General features: G+C 41.9%; 1 protein-coding gene across 1 annotated transcript in view; it reads left to right on the top strand.

Moving 5' to 3' along the window:
• The window catches only part of TTLL11 (tubulin tyrosine ligase like 11), an 80749-nt gene that overhangs the window by 31905 nt on the left and 28102 nt on the right, over positions 1-20742 (top strand). The window contains exons 3-7 of the mRNA XM_010721154.3: positions 4820-4916; positions 6392-6525; positions 11268-11843; positions 12396-12491; positions 13025-13143. Coding sequence (XP_010719456.1) covers positions 4820-4916; positions 6392-6525; positions 11268-11843; positions 12396-12491; positions 13025-13143 — 1022 coding nt within the window. The remainder of the gene's footprint in view (positions 1-4819; positions 4917-6391; positions 6526-11267; positions 11844-12395; positions 12492-13024; positions 13144-20742) is intronic.

Here is a 20742-nt window from a genome sequence, read left to right as displayed (position 1 = left end):
TGCCGGGGGCTTCGCTCGGGGCCGGGCGGACTGCGGCCGCGCTCCGCTCGCCTCCGTTCTGCTCCGCTCCGCGGCGCGTCCTGTGATCCTGAAACCGGTGAACACGGCACGGCACGGCGTGCCCTTCCTGCGGCTCGGCATCTGCGGTAGCGCTGCCCTGGAAGCGCGGAGCTGCAGCAAACCACGCGTCATTAAATGCTGATTTCTGCTCTCTGTCTTACTGCTGCCGTTGGGCAGTTCTTGAAGTGCAGAGATTTTTTCCACGGCGACTTTAAAAATAGTTCTGTAGGAGCTGAGGCTGCTTCTGAGGGCATCTCCAGGAACTCGTCAGAGCCCGGCCCCGAGCAGCAGAGTGCCCGGAGTGCGTTTGGGAGGGGAAGGTCGAGGGCACGGAGCAGGGGTGGAATCTGGGCTGGGACGCGTCTGTGCGCCGTGCTGCGCTGCCTTCAGGATCCCTGCCTTGTCCCGGCTCCTCCTTCCACCTCACGGGGTGGTTCTGTGCACCCGGTGCTTTTCACAATTAGTCTGCGCGGTGTGGGGCAGGCACTGCATTCTGTATCACCTCAGAGGTCAGAGTTAAAAGCTACAAAAGCTCACCTCCTGCTCCTGCAACTGGAAGTTGGCCCGTGGTGCATCTGCCAGCAGCTGTGCTGCATTCTGCCCAGTGGTGGCAGAGCGGGGCATCCCCCTTCTGTGGTTTTTGTGCTCTTGGCCAAGTTTTATCAGCACCGTTCCAATGGGTGTTTTTAGGCATTGATGTAAGTCACCCTTGCAGCTTTGGTTGGTAATGAGCTATGTTTATCAGTTAACTTCGTCTTTCTCATTTCTTGAGATTTTACTGTACTGCGTATCTTGCTTCCTGCATTTTTCATTCATGGTTTCCTGCCCTCCAAACTGACTTTGATTCTTATATTCTTATTTTTCCTTTCTAAACTGCATTACCAGCATTCTCCTTCCCACTCTGCATCCCCCAACAGCAGTTTTGGCATCACTTAATCTTTTTGTGTTTGCTGTCTTCCTTGGTATCCTTTCTCCTCCATCCAATAGTAGTTCTGTCAATGTTTTCCATTTAGTCTGCTGCTTCTCTTCTGGTCCATTCTTAGTCTTAATTATTTATTGGTACTTTCTCTGTTGTGTGCCATTGACTGTACCATTGAGGCGGCCAATAACTCGCCCTCCCCAAACAAATCACTGAGATATACGCTTATAAAATGTTCATCCACTTATAGAAAAGCGATCAATATGTATGTAGATGGGGTTATTTTTTGTCAAGAAAGTATTTTCTCATATCAGTGTACAAATCAGATAATCTTTCAGGCCCTCCTGCCCCAAGAGGTGGAGTAACGAAGGAAAACTTTAGTGATATCTTGTAACTGGTGCTGTTTGCATTGTGGAAGAGAAATCCAAGGAAAACTCTTTGAGTTAAGTTGCGTAACATTTTGAATTCTTTCCTTCTAAATGTTTAGGAATGTAGCAGTGTGATACTACAGTATCACTTACAGGCAAAGAGCCTGGGAAATAGTTTCACTGTTACAGCAGCATCAGTAGAGGGAACACATCCATCGTTTCTTGTATGACCAGTAAAAATTATGTGAAAAAAAGGAGCAGGTGTTAATGCATCTATTGCAATGCTGATGTCCGAGGGGCTGGTCCTTCACTCTTCCCTTCTGTTACGCTTCTCCAGTTGATCGCGTTGGGCTTTGCCTTGGTACATGGTCCTTCTCTCACAGTCCTGTCACTGTTTCTCCCACTGCTGCTTTTGTTTTGTTTCTCTTCTCTCTGTTTGCTGCTGGGCCTGTTGTCTTACGTATTTTCTTGGGCAGGAGATGTGTTACCAGGCTCTTTGAGGTGGACTCCTTGATAGTGATAACTTTTGTCTGCTGGACAACGTCGTGCCGTGTCATAAAGGCTTTTGGGAGCTTTTTTACATGTGAGTTGTACATTCTGACACCTCCTTTCTATAGGTGCCTTGATTTACCGGAGGATCTTTGGTTCAGTCACAGGCTGTTACTGTGAGGTGCTCCCTGTGCTTATGGCATTGTCCAGTGTTAGTAGGGCATGTTAGTAAATTAACACAAATACCACCATTAACCCAAAGGGAGGAGGAAAAAAAACAAAACAAAAAAACAAAACAAAACAAAAAAAACAAAGAAAAAACGGAAGAGGAGCACTTTAAATATGGCTGGTACCAGTGAAGAGTTTATTCTGTGACACTGATGTGTGAGGGAAGGGTGAAAGACTCTGGGAATGCTTTGTCAGAAGCAATGAGAACATTGAAACAAAAACCCCAAACAAAACTGTTTTCCAGCCAGGGGAATTGTGAGGAAGCTGAACTGTTGGCCAGGACAGCCCCATCCTGCAGCACACGGGGGACCTTCCAGCAGGCTCAGTGTGTGCTGGGGAGGCTGGCACTGGCAGTGCTGGGGGGACTGTCTGAGGCAGTGCTGCGTTCTTCAAACGAACGCAATGTGCTCAATGAACTAACGGGCATCCTGAGTTTATTTTTCACTCAATAAATTATTTTTTGAGTAGCCTTAAATTACCAGGAGAACAGAAGAAGTGGATGTCTCCAGCGTTGGTGTCACGGCATCCGGCATTTCGTTCGCCCTACTGTTGGGCTGCATGGAGACAGAGAAATACTTGGAAACGTGAAGCTCGGGGAGGCTGTCGAGGAGACAAGTCATCTAACTTGTCATTAAATGTGATGGAACAGAGTGATGTGACCCGTGGGACGATTTAAATTATTGGCTTCCAATCTAAAGGTAGAAATGAGCTGCCAGGCAGCTCGGCCATGATTGACGATGAATTGTGTCAAAGCTGTGAAAATGGTTCCGTTCACTTTGTGGGCTCCTGTTGGCCCTCCCTGACAAATGCCCTTTGCCTCTGAATTAAGGAGACCTCAGAAGGGCTCTGTGGAGCTGGAGAGCAGCAGGCAGCCTGGCAGAGCGGGCTGCAGGAGCAGATTGCAGCCACGGGCACCCCATGTCTTCACACTGCTGCAGGAAGACCCAATTTACCCAAATGCAATTAATTTCGTCTGCCAAGCACTGCCTGAGTGGGTCAACTGACCTGACTGGTGGGTTCCTTTCCAAACACTATTCCTATGCAAACATGTAGTGCAGACGATGAAGAATCCGTCCCAGCTTATTCAGGAGATGAATTAGATCCCAGCGTTGGATAAATCCAAATAATCTTGATTTGTCAGAAGTGGTGAAGCTGCTGTGCTGTCTGAATCGCTGGTTCTGGGCTGAACGGCTGCCTCCCGGCCCAGCCACGTGCTCCCTTCATCTCTGCAAAGCGATTTCTGTGCGGTGTTTGTAAAGTGCTTTGATATCCTCGGCAGATGAAAGGTGTTATATAAATGCAAATTTTGTTCCTTTCATTTCAATTTCATTCAGTAAATAAATAAATAGTGCAGGTTTTAGCGGGAAGGGCTGTGTGAGACCTCGTGCTGCATCTGTATTCTGGGTGCACCTGAGGAGAGGTTAAGGCCACTGATTGTCTTTCAGAGCCGAACAGAATTAATTTTCGCTTCTACAAAAACAGTTTTTGTGGGCTGAATAGCAATGAAAGCAGCAAAGAACCCTCTGTGTCTGCTCTATGGGCTATTTCATCCCTAGCAGTAAGGAAATAGTTATGTGACAGAAATAGGAAATCTGCTGCTAAGGGAGCTTAATTTTTTTCAGAGGTGTTCACTGATAAAAACTTTAGTTTTAATTAAAGTAGCAAACAGGGGAAGTAATTCACTCGGAAGCTTCCATGTCCTGGAAGTGCCACGGTCAGAAGTCCAGCATCCCTGTGTGGGAGCAGAGGTAACCAGTGCTGCCCTGGCTCTGGGGGCCGCTGCCTTTAGCAGCTGTGGTGAAGTCTCGTGTGAAAGGGAGGAGCTCCTCGGCTGCAGTAATCCTTAACGTAGTGGGAATCGTTGCTTTAGTTCTGAATAGTGGAAAGCTTGACAAATGGTTTGATGAATTGTGAGCTTTTTTTTGCTGTTAGTTACTATTGCTACCAGAAATGAATATATAAACATAAAAGGAAACATGTAAATGTGTTGTTACTTTGTTCAAATATCTGGACTAGGGAATCCATTTCAAATGTACTGCAGCTGGGGCACCAAGGCAAGCCTGCTTGCTTGCAAAGTTCATGGCAACTGTTCCTTGTATTAACTTACATCAGCACTGCTGACCCAGTGCTCCTGTGCCCTGAGCAGGGAGCACGGCTGGGCTCACTGAGCTCAGACTCAGTGTATATACAACAAAATTCAGCCCCTGGGGTTCTTTGCATTACATCTACATCGTGATATATTTAAGAACAGAAGTTGGTTTATTAATGCCAGCGAGGACAATTCCTCTGAGACCTCTAGTTCTGTTCTTTTGATGGCTGCTATTAACTCCTGAAACTGGAAAGGAAAAAAGAAACCCAAACAAGAGCACTATCAGAGTTTGTTTACTTCCCAGTGGTAGCTGCTTGCTATTGCTGTGCCTTTACATTCTAGAAGTAAGAATTTCTAACTTTATTCTCTATAACAGCATTTTACATTACAAACAAGTCGTGCCTTAACTGTGGCTGATAACAAGCTCTAGATTTCTCAGAGCGTGTGCCACAGCTGTTTGTAAGTTTTTACAAACCTTTCCTGGTGTAACATCCTCAACTTCAGCATCTTGATCTGATAAAATATTCTGTTTTGCAACCCAAATGCAGTGCATGTGTTCTTTTGTGCTGTTCCTGGACAGTTTGTGCTTAATGTGAGCGTTTAGAGAAATGAGACATGAAGAAGCGTTGCCAGGTTGCTTCAGAACTTCTCTCATCTGTTTTCCAGTTTCCCTTTGGCAGACGCCTGCCGTGTGATATCTATTGGCATGGAGTATCGTTTCACGATAATTACATATTCTCAGGTCAAGTCAACAAGTTTCCAGGTACGTTATTTCTGGTTCTGTTTGGAACAAGTGCTGTTAGAAACAGGACTGCATGAACTTTGTGTGCTGTTCCTTATGGGACTCATCTGCCTACTGGCTGGTCAGATTTTTACCAAATCATTTTTGGTAGGTGAATCGTGTTTGGGGTGGGGTGTGAATATCAGAATGTGGGTCTTGAACAGTTTGTGGGCTGAAATTTGTTTTGGACAAATAAAGGTTTTGATGAAAAGAAAACTTTGCATATGAATCCATGGGGGAAACTGTTAGGTTATTATTGAGGTGAGATAGGTATGTTACCTAACACCTTTAACAGTGCTGTATCTTTTTTTTCCCAAAATTGGAAGTAATCTGTTTTGTTTCATATGCCTAGCTGAGAAAGAAGCTCAAAGCAGAGCTCACCAAATGTCTTTTCAATATTGAAGAGTTCATGCCAGCTCTCAGCTTATTATGACTATTCTACTTTTATTAAGCTTCTTTTTTTCTCTTTTAATCCCTGTTGAGATTACTCTAAATAAGGACTAAGAGCTTAGATATTGACTTATCTAAGCCCTTTACTTCAGATTTATTGCTGCTGTTAGTATGCTGTGAGAGTAAGAAACCACAGACATTGAACTTCATGCTCTATTTACCCAACTTTTTCACGTCTCCAGGTATTTCACATTCAAATAGAAGATGTTATCATTTTCTGGTGGCTTAAATCTCAGTGTTACATGACTGTTACACCTGCTGCATTCTAGCTTTTATATGGTAGCTGAGTAGAGCACATTGCCCCTCAGAACTGGAAGTGATCCCCAGGAATGTTGCTGGATGTATCTGGATGCCTGGTTTTACTAAATTTCTTTTCTTAAAGAAGAGGTCTTGTGAAGAAAACCCACAGCTGCTGCCCTTACTGAGAAAGGAGCTGTAGCCTGAACCTTGTTGTGAAGTTTGATGGTGTGTAATGAACTCCCAAGAGAAACCCGAATGCCTCTGACTTGGGAGAAGAGTAGAGCAGAGCTCGTGCTCACCTGGATGTGGTGTGATCCAAGCATGAGATTGGAAACTGCAGGAAAGCAGGCTTTGCAAGTTCTGCTCCCAAACCAACCTGTTCTTTCTGACAGTTACGTAGATGAATGTGAAGTAAACACAAAGTGTTCCCTCTCCTGGAATGTTTGCAGGGCAGGGCAGTAATTTTGGATTGTGACAAAGGCAGTCGCTACCACTGGGCTACAGCTTTCCATCTATTGCTCCGAGTTTTGGATAACTAATTGACTTCTTCTTATGCCCTAGAATAATGTATACATTGTGAATACATCTGGGGAGCGCTACAAGTATTCTTATCAAATTTAAATTCTAAAAGTTGTTTTGGCTTTACTGAAAGCAGTGGCTTTAGTGCCTGCCAATAGAGTGAATAGTGATCTGACAGTCTGTGGTCAGGCTGAGACCTCGGTGCGGATCCCTCACCGTGTTTAAGTACTGTCTGTGGTTTTTCCCAGGCATGACGGAGATGGTACGTAAGGTTACGCTGAGCCGGGCGGTGAGAACGATGCAGGATTTGTTTCCTGTAGAATATAACTTCTATCCTCGCTCCTGGATTCTGCCCGAGGAGTTTCCCCTCTTTGTGACCGAGGTGAGCTGCTTTGACTCAGAGCAATGTAACTTGTTGTGTGTTGTCCCAGTGTCAGTTTTCATACTGACCAAATTACTTAAAATCACTCTCCAGGTGCAAAGGATGACATCTTTTTTTATTTATTTCCTTGAGGTTGGATATAGTCAGGATGCACTGCTTTTAATTTTTTATGTTCTAGGACAGATTTAAAAACGACGATGCTTCTCTGCAATAGTGGAAGTGTTGTCTGAAAATTAAACGTGGTGCTTCTATATTTTACTGAGTGTAAAAGGACTGAGGAAGTTCCAGCCCAGCAGTCTGTGCAGTGTGGTGTCTCGTTGGGCCCGTTATCACTGAAGTGTCTTGTCTGTCCTGCCTGATTTAAATTCTTCAATACAGAGATCTGTAGTATGTGCTGTTAAGTATGAATATCTTCCTGAGAAATTGCTGCTTTAAATCTCATCCAGCTGTTTCTTTGGTTAAATATCTTTACATATTGACTCTTTCAAGTGTGCTGGCACTGCTATGGCACCACAAGTAAGGGAAAAAGCGAATAAAATCCCAATAGTACACCAGCTTTGTTGCTTTAGAAGGAGTAAAAGGAGTGTGAATGATCCATCTAGCCACGGCAGGTAGGTAAGTGAAAAGAACGTGGAAGTAAACGCTCAAAGTGGGGCAGTGTGGTTTTAGTGAGGGCTGCCGTGGGAGCCGTTCTGTGTCAGCGTGTCATGGCTGAGCTGAGCGGTGGGCTCTGCGGACACGCTGTCAGCAGGTGGCACTGCGGATAAATGCTGCTCTGGTTGAACAGTTGCTGGAGTGGAAACAATTTGGTTTTTGTTCCAAGAATAACAGATGTCCAGCACCACGCTCCTAGGAGTTTCCTTTGCATATGTTTTTCCATCTGTGTTTGAGAGAAGTGTAGTTCTTGTTATCAAACATTATACTTTATGTTGTAAGAGTTTGTTTAGCTTAGCACAAGTTTGTAATGTAAGTCCTGTACAACAAGGCGTAGCACCAGCCGAAAGCACTGACAACTCTTTCATTTTTCCACTGTCTCTTTGCCTCCCTCCTGTAGAAGCACTACAGCCAGTCTCATCTTTATCCTTCATGCTTTGGAAGCCAGTAATCATTGACAGAGCTGTGCTCTTAACTTTGCTGTAGATGAGCTTCAGGTATGGGGAAGTGCCAACACGATGCAGTTCCCCATTGTCATTTGTGTTAAACTGAGATGGCAGTCGCATTTTTAACGTGGGATTAAAAGTTGGTTTTAATTAGCAAATATTTATTTGGCTGTTTTAAGTATTTACTTACGTCTTCTAAACTATTCTCTATTAATATGTCCCCATAATAGAAGATGATTTCCAGATAAGCACATCTCCTGGGAGCTGCCGTAATCATCCCTTCACTCTCACAGAAGGATCTATTGGAATCTACGTGATAAGAATTCATTTTTAATAGGAAATTCCAATTTCAGAAAAGTAACTAGCTTGGGATTCAAAGTAGGACTGTGATTACTCTCATATTGCCTTCTTTCTGTTGTCTGCAAAGATGATGAATAGGCCTAGTGTGATTAATTTTTAATAAGAATCTAATTTGGACAGTCTAATTTCCAGCACTGGGTATTTTTGGTGGCTTAATCAGGTTTTCAGCTGTTGGGTACCTCTTAGTTATAGACGTGAATAGCCTATTCTTTGAGCTGTCAAATCTTATCATATGCATTTCTCATCATATGCATTTCTTTAGACACTATTTCATTCAGCCAGTGTTTTTCTCAGGAAAGGAAAACCCGCAGCTGAATCCAGTTTTCTCACCATTGGACACCTCACTGTCCTCTTGCTGATGACTGAGAGTGGCTGGCATGTTTTTAAAGACAAGTCCAGCTAAGTACACAGAAATATTTCGTGCGAATGGATTTTATTACGACTGATTTTTCTCAGTCTGACCAAGCGGCCTCCACATGTCACTTCTAAAGAGCTGAGGGAGAACTTGAAGATGACTGTTCAGGAATATCTTGAATATCAAGAAACCATCAGTGGTGTTCAAGCCAGTCAGATTGCTGACAAATGGGCTGACTCTGGATTATTATTCCCACCCATACTCTCTAGCATGTGTTGATGGCCTAGAAAGCGTCAGTACTATCTGGAACACTTCTGAAACAGCTCTGGGAACACAGCTGTGTAGCTGCATGGAAGGCAAACAGCTGGAGGGAGTGTGTGCACAGTGCTGAAGCCTGGAGCTGCAGGGGGCCTCGCCTGTACCTCAGAAAATGATTTCCTTTGCCCTTAAATTGAAAGAGTTGAGCATGAGATATTGATCTTCTTTCATAATACCAGAAACCATCATATTAAATTAACTTGTCTGGCTTTGATTAAGACCTTTCCTGCAAATCATCTTGTCTTTTTTTTCCTTCTTTCTTTAGAATGGTTTCTTGCTGAATCGGTGGGGTTACTCTGTCCTTCGTGTATCCTTGTGGTACTTTATGGAAACATGAGTGCATTACATATCGCAAGGATTTTAATTAAAAAAGAACATAAACCCCAAACTGAAGTATACTACATCTCTGTTAGCCTGGATTGAAATGCAAGTTGTCTTTTCTTTAGCAAATTTCTTATGTGATTCTCGTGCTGCCTTTGCTGGTCAGAAAAAATGCGTTGTTCTCTTCATCAAACAAGATGACAGATCAGGGAATGTGTTGTCTTTTGTTTTTTGAAGCCATTGTGTAGGGAGCACTTGGCATTTAGGCTTTACAGTGTCCTGGCCCCCCTCTGTAGTAAATGCACATCTTACTCTGACCTCAGACAGCAACCAACGATTGTTAAAATGCAGAATTTCAAAGGCGGGTTGCCTGCCATCTTTAACAATAGTCCCCAGAAAGCACTATCTTTTTCTGAAGAAATGCTGCTGCTGCAGAGCAGAAATAGCCTGAGGCATGAAGGGTAGGGAGAGCAGCAGGCAGATTGCCCTGCTCCCTTCACAGAGGTTCTGTGTTATTTCTGCCCTGGTAGATCATGATTGGCTCTTTGTTTGTACAGCTTGAATCACAGAAGAGATCGTGTGGCTGTGGAGGTTTAAGGTTAGCCACAAACCCTTCTGGTATGCTAACTTTAGCAAAGTGAGAGCTAGAAAGAATCCTTCGCTATGCGGTGTAGCATCACATAATGGGAAGATTATTCCTTACTGGTAAAAAGGCCAGGAGTTAAACCCTGCTTTCCTTCTTTGCACGTTAAGGCCGCAGATCTACTTGGACCTGCTTATCCACAAGCAGTTTATGTAAGCCCAATCTCCAGTGTGGTGCTTTGTGCCTTGGAATGACCTGATTGAAGGAGGATCTTTGTTCGGTTGGTGCGATGCTTGGCCATGAGAGAAGTCCTGGTTGAAATAATCTATCTTGTATTTCCACTGTAGTTAGTAGGAAGGCTTTTAGCAGCAGGGTTCTCTAGCATGGGTCACTTGCCTGAAGCAGGCACTGCAGGGTTCTGCCCGAGCATCACAGTTTTCTTACTGCCACCCACCTTTTCCTGTGTTCCTTTTTAAACCAGCGCCCAGTTGTTGGGGTGGCTGAGGCTGGGCTGCGTGCGTCCAGGAGCATCCCCTGCTTCTGGAGTGCTTCTGTTCAGAGAACTGGTTAGCATAAGGAGTATTTGATACCATTTTCAAGAAGTCTACAGAGCAGAAGCAATTTTTGTGAAGGATGTTAAATGGCTAAATGTATTCTGACTGTTGACTTTTCCATGCATTTTTGCCTTTTAAAGTGCATTACCCAGTGTGGATGCTGGTGTTGGCTGTTTGCAGGCTCATACACTAGAGTGCACTGTTTCGTGCTGTACCAGCACAGGAATGGGGAATGTCTGAGCGCAGTGAGCATCTGCTCTGGCTTGAGGTGTGGAGTGCTGTGCACATTCATCCAAAGGTTTTGATTTGTCACGTTGTCCCCCAACTTCCCTCTTTCCTGATGTCACAAAGTGTACATCTAAGGAAAGCATCTGCATTGCTGTGATTTAAGAACAGATTTTCTTAATACAATCAAAGCCACTGGTAAGAGTTGTTGAGATTGTGATAAGGTTTTCTTTCTCTTCATTGAAGGAAGGCTAATGGTTGCATGCCAGGCCTAGTGGGAATTCTGCTGCAATTTAGAAAAATCTTCATTTTGGAGAGTGGTGGTGGGTAGCAACTGAGGTGTAAGGTGTATGTTTTATTTAGTAAATTCATGATACTTGCTTAATGTCTGTATATGGCTCAATATGCTCCAGATTTACTAACATGGGGTATCTGACTGTGAAAAAGATATTACCTGTGTGAAATTCCTGCTTCCTTTTTTTCTCCCTGCACTGTTTGTCTGCATGTATATCTCAACAAGCAAGCTGCCTTCCTTTGTCCATAATTTCAAAACACAGCACAGAATTTCAACTTAACAGTTTCATACACGTGAACAGGTCAAATGGACCTGGTGAGTTACATGGCATTTCATTCCATGAACTGGTGCGTAACATTGAGAAGTTGTTCCTGGAATTGTTTATACAATGGCTTATTCAAGAAAATGTCCTCGTACCTGCACTGCTAACTTTCTACTCACGTCTCTTTTATTTAGTTTTGTGCTTGTCACTGCTGTTCATCTTCTATATTTTTTATATGGCTTTTGCTACTACTGTGATGAGATTGTGCTACTTTATTTTTTGTTAACGTATGTAATTTTCTGCCTTTTGTAGCACCAGCTCCTGTTCTCCCCTAATTAGCATCCTTCAGTTTAATTATTTTCATTCTAGGTTCGTATGATGAAAGAGAGCGATCCGTCCTGGAAGCCCACTTTTATTGTCAAACCTGATGGCGGGTGCCAGGGGGATGGAATCTACCTCATTAAAGACCCCAACGACGTCAGGCTGGCTGGGAGCCTGCAGAGCCGCCCGGCAGTGGTCCAGGAGTACATCTGCAAACCACTGCTTGTTGACAAGCTGAAATTTGACATTCGTCTTTATGTCTTACTGAAATCCTTAGAACCTTTAGAGATTTATATAGCCAAAGATGGACTTTCTAGATTTTGTACAGAGCCCTATCAAGAACCCACTCTAAAAAATTTGCACCAGGTTTTTATGCACTTAACTAACTACTCACTAAATGTCCACAGTGGGAATTTCATCCATTCTGACAACGTAAACACTGGCAGCAAGAGGACTTTCTCAAGCATTCTGTGCAGACTGTCTTCCAGAGGAGCTGATGTCAAAAAGGTTTGGTCAGATATAATTTCACTGGTGATTAAAACAATTATTGCACTGACACCAGAACTGAAAGTTTACTATCAGTCTGACATCCCAGCAGGAAAGCCTGGGCCAACTTGCTTCCAGGTAGGTAGGAATTTCTGTCAAGAATGCAGTTATTTCTATGCGTGGATTCACTTTCTGGATGTGCCCTTTGTTTTGTTGCTTATTACTTGTTAGTGTGGTGGAAGGAGGAATGGCAGCTGCAGCCTGAACAATGCATTGTATGAGTTCACAGCTAAAGTTCTTACCCAAGTTTTACCTCAGAAATATCAGCTGACCTATGTTACTGTATAGAATATCAATCACTAGCAGCAACATTTTTTTTCCAGTTCCCAGCTTCTGGATGATGCAGCCAGGAAGCTTTGCAGTTGCCTAATGAGACCTACTTGTGATAAATGCTGAAATTCTGTGTTGGTGGATGCAGTATTTAGAGCTGGGTGTAGTATGAAAGTAGATGTTAGGATCAAAGTCAAATGGCTGCAGTAATTATTCAGCAATATTGTTTGTTTCTCAGTTATTTGTCTTCTGTCCCTCAAATGTTTCTTCCACCTGAATGTTGACCTTTGAAAGACCACTGCATTCTCTAGAAGAACACCTTAAATAGAAGGAAAGTAACACACTGTTTGTTATGCACAGATTTTAGGGTTTGACATTCTCCTGATGAAAAACTTGAAGCCCATGTTGCTGGAAGTAAATGCAAACCCCAGCATGAGAATAGAGCACGAGCAAGAGGTAAGACCTCTCAACATGACAGTGATATGGGAATGAAATTGTCTAGGATTGGTTTTTTGGTCTTTTTCCTTGTCTGAGATATGAAGGCTGTCTGCTAATATGAAAACTCTGAGGCTCTCTGTAATTTTCTGCTTTGAAATCATTACTAATCTTATACCCTTGAAATCTGACTTATTGCAATTGTGAAAGCTCTCCATCGTCTTTGTCATAAATACATTTATTCATCATCCCCTGCAGTTTTCTTAACTGTATTTAGAGGATTGCTGAATTTTTTTCACATTTGTATGTATAATATAAATGGTAATATTGGCAACAATCTCTCTTCTCTAAATTTTGGGTTACTGGAGAAATTTCCTAAAATTGTTGTAACATCATACTGAAAATACTAAGATATTTGCTTATTCTTTAAGAAGTATTTTGTAATCTTATCGCTGTGTATTTAAAACATATGTGATGCACACGGAGTTGAGAAGATGAAGAGTCAATAATCCTCAGTTCTACACTAAATAATTCCATTCCTTTCTGAATTAAAGCTCTCTCCTGGGGTGTTTGAAAATGTCCCAAGTCCTGTTGATGAAGAAGTGAAAGTAGCTGTTATCAGAGATACTCTTCGTCTAGTGGACCCCCAGAAAAAAAAGAGGAAGGATATTCAGTAAGTATTTTATGTCATTTAGTGGCAAGCTTAAAGATGTTATTCATGTTCTGTGATTTCAAGGGCACATTTGTTGTCCTCTTGTGGAAAGAAATAATCAAAATAATTGTATAGGAATGTCTCTCTAATCCGTGCCAAATAGTCCCCTGGATAAGACATGACAGTATTTACAAGTTCTGTACTGTAGTAATACTAAAAGATGAGGCTTCTTCCAAAGGCGGTGCTGCACAGAGGTCGTGGGTTTGGCATATAGGACATCTTGTGCAGGAGTCTGCCTATACTGTGCTGAACTTCACCCTTTAGGTTACTTCAGTGTGTGGAACTCAAGATCTCTTTTTAGCCTGTAATTATGCAACTGGTGGTTTTGTTTTCTTTTACACTGATGTAATGTTGGGCATTCATTTAATTACACATTAGATATGGAAAAAAGGCAAGCGATGATTACAAAAAGGAATTGCTGGAGAATGCTGGCATGTGTCTGGGAAGCTTATTCAACAGAGAATTCTTCTCTGATATGTTTTGACTGCTAAATAATTTAGAACAGGATTACTCAGCCATGAGACAAACCATGGGCTCTTCCCAGCAAGAATTCATCAGTGATGCTGCTTTTTTCAGGATAATCTGTTGGCGAATATCTGCGTACCTGCACCTTAAGGCAGTCTTGTTTGTTAGTGCTTGGGGTGGCATCCCTGTAACTTCTCCTATGGGTACATAGGACATGTGTGACAGCTTCCAAGTACTTGTTGAACAAGGGCTTGCTCACGCAACCTCTTAAGAAAGGCAGGATCTGACTGTAAGCTTCAAGTAAAGGATGATCTCATTCTCATCGCCTGTGAAGATTTACACCCAAGTAAAAGCATTTGAGATGGGGACTGAGCCCCATTTGCTTTTGCCTTGTCTTCACCAGTGAAAGGTTTTGAAGTGCTTTTGCTTTTTATCTTTTCTTTCACTCTTTTCAGTGCCTTTCAGCTAGTTCTAAAGTGTGCTCCTCCATTCCTTCTCCAAACGTTTCTACAAGCAGCCACAGAGAAATGCCATCCATGTAGGTTTTCCAGGCAAAGATGATTGCCTGGATGTAGAAAGCTGGACAGTATTTTATGTGTCATTGTAGTACTTCTAGTCTTGTTGTGGTTGGCAGCAGGGAAAACAAAATTTGTCCTATTAATGTATTAAAGTAAATAAATAGAGGCTGGTGATGGTCAGAACTGTTGATTTCTGGTTTGAACGTCTGTCAATAGTGGTGTTTTTTGCAGCTTAGGCAATGTTAGCTCTTCTGCCTTGAGTTTATGATTCAGGGGAGAACTTTGGTGCCAGCTGGTCATCGTATCATCAGGAGGGAGCAAATCAAAGCCAAGAGGAAGAGAAGGAGCAGGATGTAGTTGGGTGTGTGTCCCTTCACAGTGCCTAGGAAGTGATCCCAGCATGGGCTTTTATCCACTCTGCAGCAGCCAGTGTGGTCAGAAGGGCTGGCTGCACTCACCTTGTCACACAGGGATGCAGTGTAGGAGGCTGCACTGTGCTCCAAAATGTTTCTGCAAAAAAAACCCCAACAACTTGTATAAAGCATAGCAGTACTGAAATTGCTGCAGGCTGTCTGCAGTGGAGGAGCTGTGTGCAGCCTGCTGAAGGTGGGAGAAGTGACTTGAGCCTAAAGGAAACTTCCACAGTTAGATGAACGGTCTGTTGACACCAAGCAGCATTTGAAGTAAATCAATGTTACTTTATGTAAACAGCTGTTTAATTAAGATGATCGCTGATGCAAATCACTGTTTATATTGTGCCTCCAACAGAAAATCTATTTTAAAACACATTGCAAACTTTTTTTTGCCTAAGTTTGAATTTGTATGGTAGTAAAAGATGTTCATTTCAATATTCACTTAATTGTTGGCAATTTATTCTTGTTAAAATTGCATTAAATACCAGGAGCAAGAAGGAGACTCAGCCTTGTGTACAAATCCTGTGTGTTCTCAGCTGGCTGTCAGTCTGGCTGGCGGTGCCATTGGAAGCTGTGTGTCACTTGGAGCTGCTCTGCTCTAAGAGCCTTCAGAAGTTCACTTCTATCCTCCATCAGTGCTACTGAGCTGCTTTCCTGTCCTGATGAGAATATTTGTGTCCTGGTTTATTAATGCTAATTAATCTGGAGATAATAAGAAAATTCTTTGTATTTGTGTTGCTGTTGTTTCTTCTGTGTCCCAGTATGATCTCTTGGATTTCCATGCCTATTTTTTTATATATCTGAAGGCAGAAAACAAGCATTTTACTCCTTTGACAAGGAAGCCATAGTTTTACGCCATGTTTATCATCATAAGATATATGAGTTGCTCGTGGAATAAAATCTGCTTTGTTTACGTGTTTGAGACAAAGGAGGTGCAGCCCCCTGAGTAATACAGGGACTTTTATTCAGCAGTGGAATTGCTGCTGACAGAATAAAGAATTGAAGCACTTTGGAAACTAAATGTGATTTAACGTATGGTGGTTATAAAAAAAATAATCAATTTGTCGTGTCCACAAGAAGAGTTTTTGCTTTATAGCTTACTGTACTGTTTCATCAGTAGTTTATTTTTTCTTGAGTGCTTCTTCTCTATACATACTGTTATTTTTTTTAATTTGCACTCAGCCTTGAAACTTATTTGTGATTATTTTTCTTCTTTTTGCAATACGTTGGGCATGATTCTCTTCTGGATTCCAAGGCTCCAGCAAATGTCAAATGTGATTAACTGATTTTTCTGAGCAGTAAGAACCCCAGCGTGGTCTCTCTCAAATGTTTTTGCAGGCTCAGCATGCAGACACCAGCTGATGTCACTCTGTTCAGGGCACACCCTGGAGATACGAATGTATTTCAACTTGACTCTTTTTCCCCCCTCTAAGCATTATGTATTTAGGAAGAAATTCTCATCAAGATTTGGTAGAACTTAATATATTGTTGTTTTTATTCTTGCGCACACAAACAAAAAAAAGATGATTTATTTTTTCTACTGTACGAATGACACATCTTTCTCACTTTAAACAGTTTCTTTCTCTGGTACTGGGAAAAGCTACCAGTTTCCAGTTGGAGAATATGGAATCTGTAGAGAAGGGGAGGGGGAAAAAGGCAGTAAGTCACCTGGATGGCTGCATTTCTTTTATTTCCCATATACTTTCCTGCTGTTCCATAACCTCTCCTGGTGCACACATTATCTTTGCAGAGCATATTTTCACATATCTTGAGTATGATTATCCCAGATTTGACGACGAGAGAGTCACTTCCTGCTATTGATTACTGTGTTTATCTCACTGCATGTTCTGAGGTTATGGTTATGTGGTGGGGTGGATTAAGGCTGAAACTCGGGGCATAAGCATGGAGAGGCTGAGTGGGGTGGCAGTGGTGTGGCAGCTCTGCTGATCAGCAAAGAACGACTGTTCTTCAGCTTTGCTGTAAAGTGCCTCAGTGTGTGCTTCTGAGAGCCAATGCTTTACGTTCTGCAGTGATTCCTTCCGTGGGGCTGTCAGTGCCTCTGGAATTATATGGGGCGAGTTTAGTATTTATAAAAATAAGCAGGTAATAAACTTAGCTATGTTAATACCAATATTTTGGTTTCCATTTGCTGACTGACTTTTTTAGCTGACTCCTGCAGCTTTAGGTTGATTCCTGTGTTCTTTTGTTATCGCTTGAAAGTCTGGTCAGGTTTTCAGCTATTCAAATGCTTCTCAAGCACCACCTCTTCATTTCAAGCCTTATTCCTGCCCGAGAGTCTATAAGCTCATATGAATGGCTTTTTTTGAGATTGATCTTTCTACTCTGGTTCATTTTAGAGGCTGACACAATTCTTTTCTCCATCAGTCAAAATGACCGAGCATTCATATTCAGCATCATTCTCCCAAAGCCCTTTGGAAATACACTGAATTAAACCCTTTCTCTTTCCTGGAGGGCTTTTTGCTTTATTCCTTCATCAGGCAATCTGCCAACTTCACTATCAATTCTTGTCCATTACGTTAGGCCGTGTGGCTTTTGAGGAGTTAGACATGTGGGGATGACTTTTAAATGTGATGTTTGCCAGCGTTACTTCAGTTCAGATTAGTGGAACGTTAACTTTGTTTTTCTGTCAATTGGGTAGTTGTTATTTCTGCTGCTATTTCCCATCCTGCTCAGGAAGAACCAGCCTCAACTACCTTGTTTGGTTTTGTGAAGCAAATGCTGTAGGTGCCTTGATCTTTGCTCTCTCTTCTTGCAGTTTAGGTATTTATCTGCTTCATTGTTAAGAGCTCTTAACCTTTTTCCCATTGAAACTCCATGAGCTGAAATATGAAATGTCCCTCCATGAAACAAAGCGAAGGATCTGGCACTGCTTGATGCACCGAAAGTTTTATCTTGGTTTTAAGAGCCACTTAAAGGAAAGCTCCACAAAAGTGCTTATTAGAGCAACAGAAAGCATAGTATTGAGTCCAGAGCAGTGGTAAATAATGTGAATGTATTGTAGAAGTGGTCCTATCAATTTTCTTTTGAAAATCTTCTCATAGAACGTGAAAATTTTTAAGTTTGTAAGTGGCTGTGTTTCCTATGGAATCTGAAAGGTTTTAATTGACTAAAAATGCGTGGCTTAAATACAAACGAGCATATTAATGTATCTTCAAAGATAGCTACCTATAGCATAGGTACAGAAAGAAGTCAATGATTCACTTAAATGGTTTTCTTTATCAAACCACTGCAGGCAAAGTTGGGTTTGGTAGTAAATCAGGTCAGTCTGTGTATTATTGTCATATATAAATATTGCAGAGGATCTTCAGTTTTTGTCTTTGAAAGACTTCAGGCTTGATTCTACAATCCTCAGTAAATATCCCTTGTGGTTACTGAGGTTTGCAAAGAATTCTTTACTTATTGCCAATCTGACTGACATCAGTGATCCTTTTATCATTTACTTTCTCCCTTACTGAAAGCTTAGAGCTGCTGCATTTCTATGCAGTATCGTAGCTTGATTCATAACTTACTGTTTTGAGCATTTGGAATGTTAGCATTGATTTTTAAAAGGTTCTTCTCAATGCTGTTCTTTGGCTTATTTTCATCTCTTGTGTTTTACAATCCTTCGCTAATAAAATAAGACTTGGGGAAAATTACTGGCATTCTCACAAGCAGTACAGAATGACCCCATGTTTGATGAAAGGGTAATTTATGATTATCTTCTTTCAACCTTCAACACTGCAACAAAATATAGAGCCATTTTTCAGTAGTACAATTCTGTGAGAATCTGTGTTCATCTGCTCTTATGCTGTATTTAAACATATCTCAAACATAAAGATTGTATTTTAACTTCCACATAAGGAGTGCATTCAGTCTTATTTTGAATCCCTTGAAATGACCCCATGTGGAGGGACAGCAGGATTGGCTTAGAAAACCCTAAACAAGCAAGCTGATGACAGGTCCTGATCATTTAAAAAATGCAATGGGTGAGAATTGTTATGAATTGCAGAGTTGTAAAAGGGTTTGTTTCCAACACTGTGGAATTAATTGGTCCAAAAATGCAGTATATTTTTGCAGTAATTGGCACACTGCAGTGCCTTTAGCACTGATGTGAACCTCGCTCTGTTTTTATGTTATCAAACTGCAAATGGAGACCATTGTGTCCAATTAGACTTGAATGGTAACGTTTTGAGATGTAGCTTATCTAATTGCTTTGTTATTGACATGTGTTCTTTTTTTTCTCTCTAAATATTCTAGCTTGGAAATAGAGGAGGTTTGAAAAGGAACTAAGCAATGTGACCTGCCAGGAGCGTTTCCATAAACACGGGAACTTTCCAAGCATTCTCACATATCAAAACATGCTGTGGCAATTACATCTTACCTATTCACACAGTATTGCACATTAAGTTCATTATTAAGAAGTCTTTTTGTTTCCTCTCCGTATAATTCTCAAATGGAAAGAGTATCTTTGTGATAAAATACATAGACAAAGCAGGTTCTGTAAGAACATTCGCTTTCCTCTGGTCTTTGTAATGTGGCCACAGAAGTTGCTCTCATCTTCAAAGTTTGCCCAAGAAGAAGGGAGGTGAGGCATAAAGCAGGGCGGCTGCTTAGCATCCTTCCACGTGGCATAGAAGTGAACGTGGAGGCAGTGAGCCCAAATAGATCTTTGAATTCAGTTATTGATTACACGTGATAAATAAATCTGAAAGGTAACGAGATCAGGGTTAAGGCATGCTATGTTTTGCATCTCAGAGCCGGCAGCAGTGGCTGCTGTAAGAATACTGAGTTGGCTTCACTGAGGTAATAAGGAGCCTGGCAGCACAGCTTGGAGCTTGGTGGCTGCTGGAGCCTGGTTGGTACGTGACAGCAGTGATGTCAGAGTGCCTTTGGTCTGTGCTCCTGCTTTGACTGAATTCAAAGGAAATAAACTTCTTTTGTCTTTTCCCCCTCCCTCTAAAGAGCAAAGAAGCAAACAAAAAGTCAAAAACGTCAACATAAACACTTCAATGCTTCAAAGCCTTCCTGGGAGCTTTGTTGAATGCCTGTTTGTTGTGTTCAGCCATTGCTGATGCCAACCTTCAGCTGAACAAGGGGGAACTGGTAGTAAGCACGGCCTGAATTTGCTCAGATTATGCTGGATAGGATATAAAACAAATAGTAATTTTGATGTTATCTAATATTTAAGTGCTTATGTAGGTGCTTTGCAGGGTTAGTCCTCCTGTTTCTGAGTGAGAAAGAGAAATTACTGTAAATGTTCGTGATGTTCACCATTTCCTTTCATCTCAGAGGTGAACTGGCTTGTGAAAATAATAGAGAGGTCTGTTATGTTCTCAGATGTTACTTCTGCCATGCACTGTAGCCTCCAAGGAGGACATCTCCTCAGCATGAAAGAGGCTAGTGCTTTTGTGTTGAAGCAGGGCTTCACTGCCAGCCAGTTTTCCATACGTGGCACAGGTTGACAGTTATGTTTCAAGCACCTCAGGAAACAGCCATCAGGAAATGCATCAGCTTTCAGAACGGAGTGCCTGTGTTTCCTTCTGAGTGGAAAACTGTGATTGCTGGGACAGAAAGGTGAAAATTATATATTCTTCTGGTAAAATATTTTCTTTTCAAGATCTTTTTCTGTTGTAACTATGAAGTAAATGCAAGCGTTTAGTTAGCTAGCATTCATTCTTAAATAGACGTGGAATGAGGGATGAAGGAAAAATGGAGATTATTTCTCAGATTGTTGCAGGAGCTTTATTATTGTCATCAGCTTCAGGCCATCAGAAAGTTGCTTGTTCTCAGTGCACAAAGTGAGTATGAATATTAGATCATAAACAGTCTCTGAGAACTGTTCCCTTATTCCCCTGTTTGTACTCAAATAATAACGATGTGGGAGTACGAAGCAGGTCTATAAGGGATGGCAAAATGAAGTGCTTGGGATTTTGGCTCGACTTAAGCACAGGCACTGAGAGGCAAAAATAACATTTTCCCTCTTACAGATATCTTTCAGGTGTCGGTTCTGCAGGATCCTGGTTTTATTACATCAATCACGAGCAGCTTAAGGCTTCCAAAAACATAGTCACAGACAGATGTTGAGCCTGTCTGGGGATTAGAAATATCCTCTTCCATTAAGTATAAATTAACTTAATCACCAGGTATGAAAGATAAGCAGCATA

This window comes from Meleagris gallopavo, chromosome 19 (genome assembly GCF_000146605.3).
Source record: "Meleagris gallopavo isolate NT-WF06-2002-E0010 breed Aviagen turkey brand Nicholas breeding stock chromosome 19, Turkey_5.1, whole genome shotgun sequence".
Taxonomy (NCBI): domain Eukaryota; kingdom Metazoa; phylum Chordata; class Aves; order Galliformes; family Phasianidae; genus Meleagris; species Meleagris gallopavo.
Note: the sequence above shows the minus strand (reverse complement) of the source record. Positions and strands in the feature narration are given on the sequence as shown.